Genomic DNA, 18525 nt, shown 5'->3' on the forward strand with positions numbered 1-18525 from the left:
GTCGCTCGTCTTACTGTCAATCACTGGTCTGCACCAATGGCTCCGCAGCACAGGGGCATTGGGGTGTTCTCAGCGTAGGGTTTTGAGTGGAGGAGTGGTTGGAGTGAAGGGTTTAGGAATAGCACATGGGATAACTCTGTAACTGAGAGAGTGGTCAGAGATGGGAGGACAGACTGTGTGGGAGTGGTTCATTGCAGAGGGAGATATACAGGGATAGAGAATATGAACTATGACAATATTGCAGGGTGAGGATGAAAGGCGGAATCTAGGGTGTGTGTGTAGTGGGGTGTCTGAGTGTGTCTGGGTCTCTGTGTCAGTTGTTTGAGGGGGTTAGTGTGTGTGTGTGTGTGTGTGTCTCAGGTGTTGGTGGGGGTGTTCAGACCACTGTGGCTGGTCTGCGGTCCATCTCCTCCTCCAGCTTCACCATCTGCTGGATGTCCTTGGCCTGGAGGGAACCAACACACACACACACTGTTACACACACACACCTCCCAATGCAAGAATCCACACACACTCCTACCAGAGACAGGTACAGAATTCTACACTGTACTGATTTAAACTACAGTAACAGTACAACTACCTAAACTAGGCTGGCCCAAACGAACCCTTCCTGTCCTGTCCCAGTGTTGCAGCATAATGTGACATGATATCCAGGTGTCAGGAAGACTCTCAGTGAAGCAGCAATAGAACGTCTCCTGGGTCGTTGCGCTTAGTAATGCTCCCATGACTCATCATAATGATCAATTACTCATGTAGACAGGACTGACTGCTGACACCCTGAGCGCAGCATATTAAAAGGTTGCCATGTAGTTTAATAAAACAAAGACTCTCTCTCTCTCTCCTCTCTCTCTCTCTCTCCTCTCTCCTCTCTCCCTCTCTCCCTCTCTCCCTCTCTCCCTCTCTCCCTCTCTCTCTCTCTCTCTCTCTCTCTCTCTCTCTCTCTCTCTCTCTCTCTCTCTCTCATAGAATAACATACAGTCTACTCTAACAGGTAGAAAGGACCTATAGTGAATCCACTTGGACTAAACAGAGCAGATAACAGAAGATTCAAACAGAATGAACAGAAATAGGAAAACTGGAGTTGGAAAAGTTGACCAATCAAAGGGGGGGACAGAGAGGGACTGGGAATATCCAATGACACGCACAGGTAGATCTGTGTTCACTTCAAGAAAGGTCGTAAGGAAGGAAGCATTATCAGTATTGGAGCAGGGTGTTAGTGCTTGATTCGAGATGGGTACATTGAGAGGGATGGTGGATTGAAAAAGGGAAGGAGAAGAAGAGAGAGAGGGGTCAGGGGGTTAGGAAGATGGGACGGATGGATGCGCCTACCTTGACACTGTTTATTGGCATGATGTGATTTCAAAAGCTGTGGTGCAAAAACAAGCAAATCATATTATAAAAGGGATGAGAGAGAACATACATGTAACATACATGTACAGGCCATGATGGAATGACAACAAACAATGCAACTATGATTTATTAGTGTGCTAATCTGATCCTAGATTAGCGGTGAGTTACCTGCTCATTGAACTTGTCCAGTTCCTCTAGCTGTTCTTTCTGCGACTTCTCCAGTGTCTCCATCTCCTTCTGATGCTTCATAGCCAACTAGAGATGGAGGGAGGGAGGAAGGGAGATGGAGGGAGGAGAAAGATTTTATTGTATTATTTTACTCACTTTTATTTATTCAGGGGAACCCAATTGAGACCAGTGTCTCATTTACAATGGTGCCCTGAAGACACAAATTACATCAATACAGCAACAACAGAAATAAAAACTACAAGACAGCTATAAATATATTACATCAGGTTATTACAAGTAATAGTCAATTGAAACAATAACACACTTCAGTGAACTCATTTAACAACTGAGTTTTAAACTGCCTTATCGGCACCAGGGAATCCAGGTGTAATTTGTTTTGTAAGGTATTCCATAACTGTGGTGCATTAAAACTAAAGGCAGATTTACCAAACTTTGCAGAGACAAGCGGGACCTCAAGAGTTAACCAACCCTGCGAACGGGTTTGGTATCTCATATTTTTATATTTCAACAGGGAAATTAGGTATGTTGGAAGGTTGTGGAGCAAGAGATAGAGAGAGGAGAAAGATGGAGAGAGGAGAAAGATGGAGGAAGGACTAAGAGTCATTTACATCAACACCAACATGTATCGGCTAAGCAAACCATTACAAGGCTAAGGCCTTAGTTGATTCACCTCGACAGTGTCACATCATTAGAATTAGTAGAAGATAGAACACCAACCCTTTTCCTCTCCTCAAGGAACTTTTTGGTGTTGCTGCTGTTCAACTCTCTAACTCTCCTGTGAAGAGAACGAGAGTGAGATTATAAGATTTTTTTTCCTGCAGTCAAATGACCAAATTGCCCTCTAGTGGCTTCATGGGTGGAATGTTATTAATATTTCTCATAATTGTATTTCTATGTCAAACGGTTTTGTTATATTTCAGTCTTCTGTGATGTACAGTACCAGTCAAAAGTTTGGACACAACACTTTATTTTTACTATTTTTTACATGGTAGAATAATAGTGAAGACATCAAAACTATGAAATAACACATATGGAATCATGTAGTAACCAAAAAGAGTTAAACAAATCAAAATATATTTTATATTTGAGATTCTTCAAATAGCCACACTTTGCCTTGATGACAGCTTTGCACACTCTTGGCATTCTGTAAGTCGCTCTGCATAAGAGGGAAAAAACTGTGTTCGTTGGTTCGTTGTTGTTGTAATATCACAAAAGGACGAGGCAGTTTCACCATTAAGGATTCCATCTTCAAGGGGTGTTCATAGGGGATGCATAAGACCTACATAGTCTATTTTCATCCTGACATAACCTACAGGTAATTGCCAAAATAATGGAAAAACTTGAGTAAATGAGGGATACAAAGTATACTGAACAAAAATATAAACGCAACATGCAACAATGTCAAAGATTTTACTGAGTTACAGTTCATATAAGGATATCAGTCAATTGAAATAAATAAATTAGGATTTCACATGACTGGGCAGGGGCCCACCCACTGGGGAGCCAGGCCCAGCCAATCAGAATTAGTTTTTCCCTACAAAAGGGCTTTATTACAGACAGAAATACTCCTCAGCACCCCCTTCCCCCTTAAGACGATCCGGCAGGTGAAGAAGCCGGATATGAAGGTCCTGGGCTGGCGTGGTTACATGTGGTCTGCGGTTGTGAGGCCGGTTGACATACTGCCAAATTCTCTAAAACGACGTTGAAGGCAGTTTATGGTAGAGAAATTAACATTAAATTATCTGGCAACAGCTCTGGTGGACATTCCTGCAGTCAGCATGCCAATTGCACGCTCCCTCTTGATACATCTGTGGCATTGTGTTGTGTGACAAAACTGCACATTTTAAAGTGGCCTTTTATTGTGCACCCGTGTAATGATCATGCTGTTTAATCAGCTTCTTGACATGCCACACCTGTCAGGTGGATGGATTATATTGGCAAAGGAGAAACGCTCACTAACAGGGATGTAAACAAATTTGTGCACAAAATTAGAAAGAAATAAGCTTTCTGTGCGTATGGATTTCAATTTCAGCTCATGAAACACGGGACCAACACTTTACATGTTGCATTTATATTTTGGTTCAGTATATATTGAAAGCAGGTGCTTTCACACAGGTGTGGTTCCAGAGTTAATTAAGCAATTAACATCCCATCATGCTTAGGGTCATGTATAAAAATGCTGGGCATGCCATTATTTTGGCTACCATGGCTATGCCCCCATAGGTTGACAATCCCCCATCCACACGGCACGAGTGGTCACTGAATGGTTTGATGAGCATGAAAACGATGTAAACCATATGCCAGGGCAGTCTGTCACCAGATCTCAACCCAATTGAACACTTATGGGAGATTCTGGAGCGGCGCCTGAGACAGCGTTTTCCACCACCATCAACAAAACACAAAATAATGGAATCCCTCCAATAGAGTTCCAGACACTTGTAGAATCTATGCCAAGGTGCATTGAAGCTGTTCTGGCTCGTGGTGGCCCAACTCTCTATTAAGACACTTTATGTTGGTGTTTCCTTTATTTTGGCAGTTACCTGTATATTCTCCATGCAGTATAATTCAGTTAGTGATTTGTGGGCCCGGCAGTGTGACCCACCTCTCCCTCTCGGCCTTGTTCTTGATGGTCTTGTCCTGGCTGATGGCCTTGCTGTTCTCCATGGACGTCTTGGCCTGGTTGGCCCGCATATCCTTGCTCTGGCTGAGAGGGGACAACAACAAAGTCTGGTAAGGAATCTTATCAAGTACGCATATACCTGACAGGACAAACTCACAGCTCAAAGTGCCCAAGATGGGTTCACATGTCAGATAATTAGACATTCAAGGACATTCAGGGACATCATACCTAGAAGATACATCATGCATGTGTGTTGTCCCATGCAAAATCTCAGAATTTCCCGGTTTGAGCAGTAGTGTCAGTTGTTCTAGCTGTGTGCTACAGTTCGTGGATGAGTTTGAGATGTAGGGTTTACTTTGTGCGCCTTGCACATGTGAGTGCGCGTCTCTATCTCTCACCGTTCGTGGATCAGTTTGAGCGATAGAGTCTGTTGTTCCTGGACTCCGCTCAGTAGTTTCTTGAGGTGTTCACACTGTTGGACCACGTGGATGTCCTTCATATCCTGCTCAACACTGCTGTGGGAGTTGATCATCTCTGACCACTCCTTAGTGTGTTGGGCTGTAATATCCTTCACCTGTAGGGCACAGGATATACACTTACACCCTAAACACTTAAATACTATATTATCTCTGACCACTCCTTAGTGTGCTGGGCTGTAATATCCTTCACCTGTAATAAACACGTTACTTTAACACTACACATTCCTTAGTGCGCTACACTGTGATGTCAATAACCTAAACCCAGCAGTACAAACCAGTACATTCCAATGAGGGAGAACTAGAGTCAAACTAAACATTTTCCACTGCTCTCAGAGATGTTTGTATGACGGACATTGCAGGGTTACCTTAGCCTTGTGGTCAGTGGTCAGGCTCTCCACTTTACTCTCAGTCTCCTTCTTCAACTCCAGACAGTTGCTTTCTCTGTGGGGACGACAGAAAGGTACTTGTTAGCTAGGTGAGACATGGTAGAACATATTCACACCGTTTCTTGGTTAACCCAGAACTAAAATCTTGCGTAATTTGGTCCGCTGCTCAATTTACGTAGTCTGTCCACGAGAGATTAATTCACACCTAATGGCTTTGTGCAGGTGCTAGATATCCCAGAATGAATGTTTAAGTTCAATGTTTCTTTCAGCTTTTCATTATCATTGATTGATTGATTGATTGATTGATTGGCTGATTGACTGATCCTTTAGGTCCTGATATTTACCCTCGTTTCTTGATGGCCTTCTCCAACAGTTTCTCCTGTGTCAGCTTCTCCTTGTCGTGCTGAGCGATCATCTTGTCCACCTGGGTGCAGTGGGACTTCTGCATGATGGTGCGGTCCTGAGACAAAACAAGACATATGAATGACGATATCAAGTCAGAATTGATCTACGGTGAGATACAATTGCAGAAGGGAGATAGCTTGGTCCAACCTTTCTTAATCAAGTAATTCAGCATTACAGTCAGCCATATAGCTGAGGACTAACACCAATAAAACATCAGTAGAACATATTAAACTAAAGGCTACATCTGTTTAAAACATCAGTCTGAGTGTCATAACTGTTATGCAACAGAACAGGCAAAGAGGGCAGACTGGTTGCTATGGTAAACCTTACAAGAGTCCATCTCTTTTGTGTACAAACCTATTTCTTTTTCAAAAACACACAGGCTGTTGCATAAGACAGGATTTCATAAGGACAGATGTATTAGTGATTGAAGTCTAGCTAGTGTGTGTGTGTGTGTGTGTGTGTGAGAGGGTGGTCATCTTAGCAAGTCTCTGGTGAGATCAAAGAGAAACACTGTCCATCTTAGGTTACATGATGCTGTGTGTGTGTGTGGGGCAGGGGTCAGACAACAGTGGATGACGAATGGAAAGACCTCTCTCTCGCCTCTCTCTCTCGATCAATGTGTGGACCTCAGAATTAATTATCTGTCCTGGTCTGCTCTGGGACCTGTTAATATAAGAGCAGTCTAAAACATCAACCCACCTTTGCATGCTTCTTCTTTAAAGAGTTCAGTTCTTTCTGCTGCTTCTTAATCTGTTTAAGGTACGTCTTAGGAGAGGAAAAACGGATTATTGAAACCAGATTTAATTGACTAAATCAAAGGACAGCGAGTTAAAAAGAGACAGACTGTGTGAGGAATGACGGTGCTGCATTTCTCCCCTCTGTTTCTCCTGCAGGATCTATCTGACTGATGTAAGTGAATAAACAGACCTGATGAGAAACGAACAAACTGCAGAACCACTGGGAAAAGTGTTTTGGAAACCATAGGAAATGTGAAGGTTATGGTTAGAGATTCGCTAGTTTTCAGGGGCTAGTCTCTCACCTTCATCTGTTTCAAGTCATCAATGTTCACATGAGGCACGAGGGTATTTGTATCTACAAAGAGAGAAATGGAAAACGTCTCAATTGTACCAATGCTAGGTCTCAGATGGTGTGTGTGTGTGTGTGTGTGTGTGTGTGTGTGTCGTACCCTTCTTGGTCTCTGTGGTGTTGTTCTGGGCAGACTTAGAGGACTGAGCCGGGTCCGAGCTGGTCTGTGGCGTGACGTTGGCCTTCACGTTGGCGTTCACCTTCCCTTTCTTGTCGTTCTTCGAACTCTCGTTTGGCACATCTGCTATGTCACTCTGGAGAGAGGGAGGGGGTGAGAGAGAGGGCGACTAAGGATGGAATTCTTTCTCACGCACTTTGCAAAAACAAAGTCATTATCGCATTTCCATATAGATGGAGAGATTGAGTGATATTTTTCCTTTTCACCTACCCCACCCTAAGAACATTTTATTATCCAGGGACTTGACTAGTGACAACACTAGGTAGCTCCTAAGACTACTAAACCAGTAGCCAAAGCAATTCAACATAAGCCAACATAAGACTTATCCCATACAGTGATTATATACTGTACGTGCTGTAGCCAACAATAGAACAGTTAAGCAGCTACAGTGCATTCGGAAAGGATTCAGAGCCCTATACTTTTTCCACATTTTGTTAAATTGATTAAATTGTTTTTTTCCCCCCTCATCAATCTACACACAATACCCCATAATTACAAAGTAAAAACAGGATTTTCTTTTCTTTTTTCAAATTTATTGGGGAAAAAACACACATTTACATAAATATTCAGACCCTTTACTCTGTCCTTTGTTGAAGCACCTTTGGCAGCGATTACAGCCTCAAGTCTTCTTGGGTATGACGCTACAAGCTTGGCACACCCTGTATTTGGGGAGTTTCTCACATTCTTCTCTGCAGATCATCTCAAGCTCTGTCAGGTTGGATGGGGAGCGTCGCTGCACAGCTATTTTCAGGTCTCTCCAGAGGTGTTCGATCGGGTTCAATCTGGGCTATGGCTGGGCCACTCAAGGACATTCAGAGACTTGTCCCGAAGCCACTCCTGCGTTGTCTTGGCTGTGTGCTTAGGGTCGTTGTCCTGTTGGAAGGTGAACATTTGCCCCAGTCTGAGGTCCTGAGCACTCTGGAGCAGGTTTTCATCAAGGATCTCTCTGTACTTTGCTCCGTTCATCTTTCCCTCGATCCTGACTAGTCTCCCAGTCCCTGCCACTGAAAAACATCCCCACAGTATGATGCTGCCACCACCATGCTTCACCGTAGGGATGGTGCCAGGTTTCCTACAGACGTGACACTTTGCATTCAGGCCAAAGATTTCAATCTTGGTTTCATCAGACCACAGCTCAGTTGGTAGAGCATGGTGCTTGCAATGCCAGAGTTGTGGGTTCGAGTCCCACAAGGGGGCCAGTATGAAAATGTATGCACTCACTAACTGTAAGTCGCTCTGGATAAGAGCGTCTGCTAAATGACTAAAATGTAAATGTCGTGGTCTGAGAGTCTTTAGGTGCCTTTTAGCAAACACCCAGCGGGCTGTCATATGTATTTTACTGAGGAGTGGCTTCCGTCTCGCCAATCTACCATAAAGGCCTGATTGGTGGAGTGCTGCAGAGATGGTTGTCCTTCTGGAAGGTTCTCCCATCTCCACAGAGGAACTCTGGAGCTCTGTCAGAGTGACCTCCCTGACCTAGACCCTTCTCCCCTGATTGCTCAGTTTGTCCGGGCGGCGAGCTCTAGGAAGAGTCTTGGTGGTTCCAAACTTCTTCCATTTAAGAATGATGGAGGCCACTGTGTTCTTGGGGACATTCAATGCTGCAGACATTTTTTGGTACCCTTCCCCAGATCTGTGCCTCGACACAATCCTTGCTCTGACATGCACTGTCAACTGTGGGACCTTATCTAGACAGGTGTGTGCCTTTCCAAATCATGTCCAATCAATTGAAGTTACCACAGGTGGACTCCAATCAAGTTGTAGAAACATCTCAAGGATGATCAATGGAAACAGGATGCACCTGAGCTGAATTTCGAGTCTCATAGCAAAGGGTCTGAATACCTATGTAAATAAGGTTTTTTATTTTTTTATTTTTAATACATTTGCAAACATTTCTAAAAAACTGTTTTCGCTTTGTCATTTTGGGGTATTGTGTGTAGGTTGATGAGGAAAATGTTTTATTTGATCCATTTTAGAATAAGCCTGTAACGCAACAAAATGTGGACAAAGTCAAGGGGTCTGAATACTTTCCGAATGCACAGTATACAGTGCAAGCCTAACAAAACCAACATTGATTGATCAAACAGGTGTTTGTACCGTTTCAATCCCCAGAGCTCTCATCTGGTCCGCTCTCTTCTCTGCTATGGACAGGAACTTCTTTGGGTCTGACAGGGCATCCACGATGGCTAGAGAGACGACAGATTCATCAATACACTGGACTAGGCCGGGGATGATACCAGTATCGCGATACTTGTTAGTATCGTGGCAAGGAAACAAAACACAAAGCGGATTTAATATCTTTATGTTGTCATCCAGAGTCACATTAATTTATTTTCCAAGCTATAGCACACAATATGTTACATACAACAGGTTTTTAAAGGACCAAAGAGTTTGGTCTGCTTCGTGTTTTCATTTCTGCCATTAGAAAAAATATTGCGATACTGGTATCGTCACAGACCTAGACTACACTGGAAAAGACTTCAATGTAATGTGTTGTCATGTCTAAGTTGATGTTCTTGAATATGTCTGACAACGCCAATGAGGTTCCGTCGTCATTCAAAGTCTAAAGACAGTCAATAACCAGAAAGACAAGCAAAGATGACAACATTCTACTGTAGTCTAACATTCTATTGGACGAAACTTGGCAGGTATATATTTGAGTAGATATTATGAAAGCCTACTGCAAAATACGGAGAAATGACGCTCGCACTATTTGGATTTGTAACATTCACACATCCTTTCAACACTGCTTATGGGTTATAATCATAATGATTGCCCGGACCATGCCCCTGGACTTGGCTTAACGACTAGTCAATCTTGTGTATCTCCATGCCCGCGTCTGTCTATAAGTGACTATTACACCAGCTCTGCTACCATCATCATTTGCTCTGTGTCATTACTTCTGATGTAGAATACACTGTAGGGCAGGACACCCTGAGGGGAGGGAGGGAAGGAAGGAAGGAGAGAGGGAGGGACACCCTGAGGGGAGGGAGGGAAGGAAGGAAGGAAGGAGAGAGGGAGGGACACCCAGTTTGTGTCCTTCCCTCTGTCTCTCCTCCTCTTCCTCTCCCTTTTTCTTCTTCTTCCTCGCTTTTCTATTTCTCCTCTATTCGCCTTCTTCACCCCTCTCCTCTCCTGTCCTCCCTCTCTCATCTCCTTCCCTCTCCCCAGAGCCTTCTGCATCCACTTCAGTATCTACTATGAATACATTGAATGCAGTTATAAATTGGACCTTGTGTGTGTGGTATGAAAGAGATAGACAAAGGACCAGCTGAGGAAGGGACAATGGAAGCTCATGTTCCCAGCACACACACACACACACACACACACACACACACACACACACGGAGACCCATTCAGTATAGGCTAATAGGTTCTCCATACTCAGGTGTTTATGACTGAATAATATAGAGCTCAATAAAGTTCAATAGCACACATCTGTGTTGTATCTAGGCCAATTGGGGTTCACTCACACACACACACAAACGTTATGTTCTTCTATCCTTGTGGGAACCTACAATTCATTAAATTAACTTCCAAAATCCTATTTTCCCTAACCCCTAACACTAAACCTTACCATAACCCTAACCTTAACCCTACTTTTAACCCTAACCCTAAACCTAACCCCTAAGCTTAAAATAACCTTTGTCCTCATGGGGACGTGGGAAATGTTCCCCACGAGGGAGAATTGTCCTTATTTGAATATCCTTGTGTGGGCATTGGGGGATTTTAGGTCCCCACAAGGATAGAAGAACCAAGCCCCACACACACAAACACACACACACACACACACACACACACACACACACACACACACACACACACATACACACACACAGCCTCTGCTGCCCCTAACCTACAATTCTGTACAGAACGTATATCTGTGTATTAGCAAGGGAGTGTGTGTGTCAGTGTGTAAGTGTGTGTGTCTCCTCACCTCCGAAGCCTTCGGGTACGTAGGTCTTGAGTACTATGTTACAGAAGACAGTAGGTAAAGACAGAGGCTTGTTCCCTTCATTGCGTAGAGAAATGTGTCTGTATCCTGCCTGTAGACCCTCCAATGGTAGGATCCTCTGACCAATCAGCTTATTATTGTCATCATACACAGCTATACGCAGCACAGCCAGGTCTGGTAGAATCACCTGGGAGAGTGGGAGGGAGGGAGGGAGAGAGAGGGGGGGGGAGAGAGAGGAAGAGAGAGAGAGAGAGAGAGGGATGGGAGGGAGGGAAAGAGGGAGGGGGAGAGAGAGAGAGAGAGGGAGAGAGAGATAGTGAGAGCAAGACGGAGGGAGGGAGAGAGGGGAGAAGAGAGAAAGATAGAGGGGGGGTGAGAGAGAGATAGAGAGAGGGGGGAGAGAGAGAGATAGAGAGAGGGAGGGGGGATAGAGAGATAGTGAGAGAGAGAGAGAGAAAGGGAGACAGAGAGAGAGTTCAGATGAATTCATTTTTCACTAGAATCAGTCAGAGAGGGCTCCTGAGTGGCGCAGCGGTCTAAGGCCTCTGCATCGCAGAGCTAGAGGCGTCACTACAGACCTGGGTTCGATCCCAGGCTGTGTCACAACCGGCCGTGATTGGGAGTCCCATAGGGCGGCACACAATTGGCCCAGCGTCGTCCGGGTTAGGGGAGGGTTTGGCCGGGGGGGCTTTACTTGGCTCATCGCGCTCTAGCAACTCCTTGTGGCGGGCCGGGCGCCTGCAGGCTGACTTCGGTCATCAGTTGAACGGTGTTTCCTCCAACACATTGGTGTGGCTGGCTTCCGGGTTAAGCAGGCGGGTGTTAAGAAGCGCGGTTTGGCAGGTCATGTTTCGGAGAATGCATGACTCAACCTTCGCCTCCCGAGCCCGTTGGGGAGTTGCAGCGATGAGACAAGATCGAAATTGGGGAGGAAAAGGGGTCAAATTTTTTTTACAAATACAAATAGAGTAAGTACAGCAGAAACATGTTTTGAGGACTGGATTTTCATTCAGCACTTTATATAAGAGGAACACACACACACAAACCCACCTGAACGAACACACACAGTGTGAGAGACATTCACAGTGGGATACAGAACAGTGATGATAATAGCATATACCCAGCAGTGATGATAACATACTGTCTATAGGCTTTATACTGTATCTGTTTAGAAAAATAGCCCATAGACAAGGACATTACAGAACCATCAACTCATCAGCAAGCACACATACACACACATCCAGGGAATGGAGCTGTGTGTGTGTAGAATGGCCTTGCATTTGGAGATAAGAGAAGAGAGAGGGGGAGAGAGAGAGAGAGAGAGGGATGATTAATAATGGAAGGAGAGAGAAGGTGAGAGATAAAGGAGAAGAACAGTCAGGAGATGGGTATAACGTGTGTGTGTGTGTGTGTGTGTGTGTGTGTGTGTGTGTCTATGTGTGTATGTGCATGTCTAAACATGTGAACGTCTGTGTATAAGTGCGTGCAACTCTGAATGTATTTTGCCAGCACTGTGTGAGATGGCCTTCCTGATGGCAGTGTGTGTGTGTGTGTGTGTGTGTGTGTGTGTGTGTGTGTGTGTGTGTACGTCTCCAGAAGCACTGCGGCAGCAGGCTGTGATTGATGGTGTGTGTTGGAGCTGGAGTCACAGTCACGGCTGAGAGACTTCTTATTCTGCTGAGAGCAGCACTATCACACACACGCGCGAGCGCACGACCAGCCAGTCTCCCCCCTCACATCCCGCTTTCTCTTTCCATCCTTTTCTCTCCACATCCTTCACTCTCTCCTTTTATGTTCTACCTTTCTACTCCATCTCTCCTTTATTCTTTCGTTCGCCTTTAGTTTCTTCCCTTTATTTCCCCCTCTCTCCCTATCTTCTCCCCTCTTTCTCTCTGGTTCTCTCCTTCAACCTCCTACTTTTGTTTTCTATTCTAGTTCATCCTCATTCTGTCGCCCAATGTGCTGTATGTCCCTAACCTTCTCTTCCTCTATTTGCTCTCTTTTTTCTCTCTCTCTTTGTCTTGCCTCCTCTCCCTCATACTATGCCTCTGTTCCCCCTTTTCTTCCCTCGACCCCCCCCCCCCCCCCCCTCCTCTCTTTCTCTGCAGTAAAGACACACTGAGTAGCTCTGAGTACCACAGGGACATCAGCTCCACCCCGATCAACCACAACTCACCCACCCTCCATCCCTCCCTCCCTGTCTCCTCCCTCCTCCCTTAGGGGTTCAGCTCCAATACAGTACCTACCAGTAAACCGCCGTGCACCACTGTGTGAACTACTAGTTTTCTCTTCCATTCTATTCTAACTCATGTTCTCTGTTCCCTCTTTCCTGTATCTTTCCTTTCATATTCTATCCTTTCTTCTTCTCTATCTTCAGGCATTTCTCTCCTCTCTAATCCCTCTTTCCTCCTCTTCCATGCCTCGTTGCGCTCCTCCTCTCTCCCATCCATCTCTCTTCTCCCTCCCTCTGTCCTCTTTTCCTCTCCCATCCCTCCATCCTCTCCTCCTCCGTACCTTCCTGAAGACGAAAGGTTCTTCGTTGTAGGCAGGGTTCAGGCCATTGTTCATCACCATACGTGTGCGGAACTCTTTGCGGATGGTGTCCGTGGGCAACCCGTACATGTCCACCTCCACGTAGGTCCCAATCTTCTTATCAGACAGGAACTGACCAGAAAACACCTGGGAGCATACACAACCAGTCAAACAACAATATAATAGAATACAATAAAATACAACTTTAAAAATGTGTTTCACTTTTTTGCCCATTAAGTTTTCACACAAGCGAGATTCTATTTTCTCTCTTCGTTTCTTCTTTATATAGTGATTATGTGCAAATAAACTACATTAAACGGCAACTACAGTGGCTTGCGAAAGTATTCACCCCCCTTGGCATTTTTCCTATTTTGTTGCCTTACAACCTGGAATTAAAATGAATTTTTGGGGGGTTTGTATCATTTCATTTACACAACATGCCTACCACTTTGAAGATGCAAAATATTTTTTTCTTGTGAATCAAAGAAGAAATAAGACAAAAAACAGAAAACTTGAGCGTGCATAACTATTCACCCCCCCAAAGTCAATACTTTGTAAAGACACCTTTTGCAGCAATTACAGCTGCAAGTCTCTTGGGGTATGTCTCTATAAGCTTGGCACATCTAGCCACTGGCAAAACTGCTCCAGCTCCTTCAAGTTGGATGGGTTCTGCTGGTGACAGCAATCTTTAAGTCATACCACAGATTCTCAATTGGATTGAGGTCTAGGCCATTCCAAGACATTTAAATGTTTCCCCTTAAACCACTCAAGTGTTGCTTTAGCAGTATGCTTAGGGTCATTGTCCTGCTGGAAGGTGAACCTCCGTCCCAGTCTCAAATCTCTGGAAGACTGAAACAGGTTTCCTTCAAGAATTTCCCTGTATTTAGCGCCATCCATCATTCCTTCAATTCTGACCAGTTTCCCATTTCCTGCCGATGAAAAACATCCCCACTGCATGATGCTGCCACCACCATGCTTCACTGTGGGGATGGTGTTCTCGGGGTGATGAGAGGTGTTTTTGGTTTGCGCCAGACATAGCGTTTTCCTTGATGGCCAAAAAGCTCAATTTTAGTTTCATCTGACCAGAGTACCTTCTTCCATATGTTTGGGGAGTCTCCCACATGCCTTTTCGCGAACACCAAACGTTTTTGCTTATTTTCTTCTTTAAGCAATAGCTTTTTTCTGGCCACTCTTCCATAAAGCCTAGCTCTGTGGAGTGTACGGCTTAAAGTGGTCCTATGGACAGATACTCCAATCTCCGCTGTGGAGCTTTGCAGCTCCTCCAGGGTTATCTTTGGTCTCTTTGTTGCCTCTCTGATTAATGCCCTCCTTGCCTTTTTGGTGGGCGGCCCTCTCTTGGCAGGTTTGTTGTGGTGCCATATTCTTTCCATTTTTTAATAATGGATTTAATGGTGCTCCGTGGGATGTTCAAAGTTTCTGATATTTCTATATAACCCAACCCTGATCTGTACTTCTCCACAACTTTGTCCCTGACCTGTTTGGAGAGCTCCTTGGTCTTCAGGGTGCCGCTTGCTTGGTGGTGCCCCTTACTTAGTGGGGTTGCAGACTCTGGGGCCTTTCAGAACAGGTGTATATATACTGAGATCATGTGACACTTAGATTGCACACAGGTGGACTTGACTTAACTAATTATGTGACTTCTGAAGGTAATTGGTTGCACCAGATCTTATTTAGGGGCTTCATAGCAAAGGGGGTGAATACATATGCACGCACCACTTTTCCGATATATATATATTTTTATTTCACTTCACCAATTTGGACTATTTTGTGTATGTCCATTAGATGAAATCCAAATAAAAATCAATTTAAATAATAGGTTGTAATGCAACAAAATATGAAAAACGCCAAGGGGGATGAATACTTTTGCAAGGCACTGTACCTCCATCTCCCTCTCTGTCCTGTGAACTTTGAACCCCTAACCTCATACCTGTACACTGCAGGTAGCAGCAATGACCCCATCCACAGGTGTCTCTGAGAAGGGGTCAAACATCCTGTCTGAGCGACGCATGAAGTCTGGCTTCAACAGATACCTGGTGGAAGAGAGCGGAGGAACGGTGGCAGAGCAGGGTCAAAACACAAACTCTAACTCTATGTTTAAACACTTTCTGCAACGTGCTAGTATAGTGTTTAGAAATGTGTTGTACAGTGTTTTCAGATCTTTTAACAGCTAAGTCTAAATCGTGTTGTAGATGAATGGATTGGTGGTTGTACCAATGAGTACACACTGATCATTAGTGCGATATCATTTGTATTACTGCTCACACTGTTACAGTGAGTAAGCCTGAATCCTAATGATGACTAGCATGATTGTGATCCTACCCTGCGTGTGTGGGAGTTGAGTTAGGATGGGAGACGCATTAGGAGAGACTGTGTGTGTGTATGTGTGTGTGTTTGAGAGAGTGAGAAGGGCAAATATTCCATGTATAGTGTGCGTATAAATGAATCTGACAATAGTTAAGGAGGAGAGACGCATTAGAAGCGCATTAAGAGATAGGGGTGTGTGAGTGAGTGTGTGTGTGTGTGAGTGTGTGTGTGTGTGTGTGACATTAGTTAAGGGTGAGAGTCACATTAAAAGCACATTAGGAGATAGGGGTGTTTCTGTCATTACTGATCTCCTCCCATATGAAATATCTGACATGAGGGGTGAAAGCCTAGCCCCAGGACAGAGGTAGAGAGAGAGGAGAGAAAGAGGGAGAGAGAGGGAGAGTGAGGGAGAGAGCGATAGAAAGGATAAGAGGAGGAAAGCGGGGAGCCCCATCAGTGAGATAGTGGCAGAGCGAGAGGAGCGCCGTCTCCTGCGATCCGATTGGCTCTGAGGAGGACGGTAGTTACGATCGCCGCCGGCAACCACTAATGAGATGTGACACGCTTTAATTGATGAGCTTTCAGAGAGGAGGGTGGAGAGAAAGGGATGGAAGGACTAGGAGGGATGGAGAGAGGATAAAGAGAAAGGAGGGAGGGAGGGAGGGACAGCAGTAACACCTACCCACAGGATCCATTGTACTCATACTTTCCCTGGTTCAACTGCATGGCCAGATCTAAGACAGGAGAGTCAGTTTAGGTGCTATTACAATGGAAAGCACAGACACACACAGTCACATGCAGACACACATACTCTTCTTGAAGTGTACACACACATTATGCCAACACAGATGACATTTTTCAGCTTGATTCAATTCATTTGTGACATGTTGATTTCTTCAACCACTAAAAGTCATAATCTGCAATGCTTCTGTTGCAAATTCCAGAGGGAGAGAGACGAGAGAATGGGGTTTTTCCACCTCACTGACATCTCTTCATCCTCTCCTCTCCTCCCTCTCTCTCACCCCCTGGCACTCACCCCCCTCCAGCCCTACACATGCCCACTCACAGGGGGCCATATGTTCCAACCCCATTGCCCTCAGACATGGGGCAGCATCTGCTAACTACAGGGTTGAATGTGTGTGTGCGTGTGTGTGTGTGTGTGAGAGAGAGGGAAAGACAGAAAGAGAGAGAGAGAGGGGGGTGAGGGGGGTTACAGCAGCATCTAGATAATCTGCACAGGTTCTGCCAGACCTGGGCCCTGACCGTTAATCTAAAAAAAACGAATATAATGATATTCCAAAAAAGGTCAGGAAATCAGGATGACAAATATAAATTATATTTGGACACAGTTCTATTAGAACACACCAAAAATTACACGTATCTAGGACTAAATATCAGGAACACAGGTAGCTTTCAGGTGGCTGTGAATGAGCTGAGAGACAAAGCAAGAAGAACATTCTATGCCATTAAAAGGAATATTAAAATCGAAATTCCAATTAGAATCTGGCTCAAAATGTTCCAATCAGTTATAGAACCAATTGCTCTATATGGCAGCGAAGTTTGGGGTCCGCTCTCTAATACTGAATTTACCAAATGGGACAAACATCCAATCGAAATACTGCATGCAGAGTTTTGCAAGACTGTATTGCAAGTGCAAATAAAAACTCCAAATAACGCATGTAGAGCAGAATTGGGCCAATACCCCCTCCTTATTTGAATAGAAAAAAGCCATCTAAGAAAACAAGAAAACAACCATCTAAAAACAAGTGACCCCAAAACATTCTATCACACAGCTCTACTATGTCAAGAGATGAAACAAGAGAAGAGTCCCCTCAGCCAGCTGGTTCTGAGGCTCAGTTCACTAACCAAAACCAACCTCATAGAGCCTCAAGACAGCACTCAGAAAATCTGGCCCAACCAAATCATCACAAAGCAAAAATAAAAATATATCACCTATTGGAAAGATACCAAAAAAAATCAGAGTAAACTTCAATGCTATTTGGCTCTAAACAGACAGTACATGGTGGCAGACTATATAGCCCCCGTGACTGATAGAAAACTGAGGAAAACAATGACTAGGTACAGACTCAGTGAGCACAGTCTGGCTATAGAGACCGGTCGTCACAGGCAAACCTGGCTGCCCAGAGAGGACAGGCTGTGCTCACTCTGCCCCCGGGGAGAGGTAGAGACAGAGCTGCATTTCCTATTACACTGTGACAAATACTCAGACCTAAGAGAATCTTTCTTTCCCAAAATTATCATTCAGTACAAAGAATTTGAAACTATAAAAGAGGAAGAAAAAATCTAATATTTATTGGGTGAAAAGCCAAAATGTGCAATTTTGGCAGGCAAATATGTGTCCTCCTGCCACAACCTGAGGGACAGCCAGTGAAAAGTGTAATGTAATATCAATAATATTTATTGTTTTGTTTTGGCTTTCATACCATGTCATGTGTCCTCTCAGTCATGTTGAGACTGGTCGACTACTATTGCTTTAATGTATTGTTATTCTCATTAATATTGTTGTTGTAGTTGCTGTTAATGGTAATCCCATTTCCACTACTTCTATTATTATTGCTGTTGGTCCCACCATTTTTGCTATATGTATACTTTGACAATGTAAGTCATTTAACTTGCCATGTCAATAAAGTCTATTGAATTGAATTGAATTGAGAGCGCAAGAGAGAGAGAGAGGGCAAGAGAGAAAGAGAGAGAGAGAGAGGTAGAGAGAGAGTGGGCAAGAGAGAGGGAGAAAGAGAGAGATAAGGGAAGCGAGAGAGAGAGAGAGCGAGAGAGAAAGAGCGAGATAAGGGAAGAGAGAGAGAGAGAGAGAGAGAGAGGGAGAGAGAGAGAGAGGTAGAGAGAGAGGGGGCAAGAGAGAGGGAGAAAGAGAGAGATAAGGGAAGCGAGAGAGAGAGAGAGAGCGAGAGAGAAAGAGCGAGATAAGGGAAGAGAGAGAGAGAGAGAGAGAGAGAGAGAGGGAGAGAGTGAGAGAGAGAGAGAGCGTGTCTGTGAGA

General features: G+C 44.5%; 1 protein-coding gene across 1 annotated transcript in view; it reads right to left on the reverse strand.

Annotated features, from left to right (window-relative positions):
- Positions 1 to 356: 356 nt before the first annotated feature.
- Positions 357 to 18525, reverse strand: part of LOC311108070 (1-phosphatidylinositol 4,5-bisphosphate phosphodiesterase beta-4-like) — a gene marked incomplete at its 3' end in the record, with an annotated part of 95556 nt that continues 77387 nt past the window's right edge. Inside the window, exons 23-38 of the mRNA XM_084150716.1 lie at positions 16191 to 16242; positions 15132 to 15234; positions 13166 to 13330; positions 10634 to 10838; positions 8794 to 8882; positions 6619 to 6772; positions 6472 to 6524; positions 6132 to 6197; positions 5369 to 5484; positions 5004 to 5079; positions 4558 to 4733; positions 4142 to 4243; positions 2257 to 2314; positions 1519 to 1605; positions 1330 to 1366; positions 357 to 445 (exon numbers count right to left, since the gene is read on the reverse strand). Of these exons, the coding sequence (XP_084006842.1) occupies positions 357 to 445; positions 1330 to 1366; positions 1519 to 1605; positions 2257 to 2314; positions 4142 to 4243; positions 4558 to 4733; positions 5004 to 5079; positions 5369 to 5484; positions 6132 to 6197; positions 6472 to 6524; positions 6619 to 6772; positions 8794 to 8882; positions 10634 to 10838; positions 13166 to 13330; positions 15132 to 15234; positions 16191 to 16242 (1628 nt within the window). The remainder of the gene's footprint in view (positions 446 to 1329; positions 1367 to 1518; positions 1606 to 2256; positions 2315 to 4141; positions 4244 to 4557; positions 4734 to 5003; positions 5080 to 5368; positions 5485 to 6131; positions 6198 to 6471; positions 6525 to 6618; positions 6773 to 8793; positions 8883 to 10633; positions 10839 to 13165; positions 13331 to 15131; positions 15235 to 16190; positions 16243 to 18525) is intronic.

The sequence above is a fragment of the Coregonus lavaretus genome, assembly GCF_964263955.1.
Source record: "Coregonus lavaretus genome assembly, chromosome: 33".
NCBI lineage: Eukaryota > Metazoa > Chordata > Actinopteri > Salmoniformes > Salmonidae > Coregonus > Coregonus lavaretus.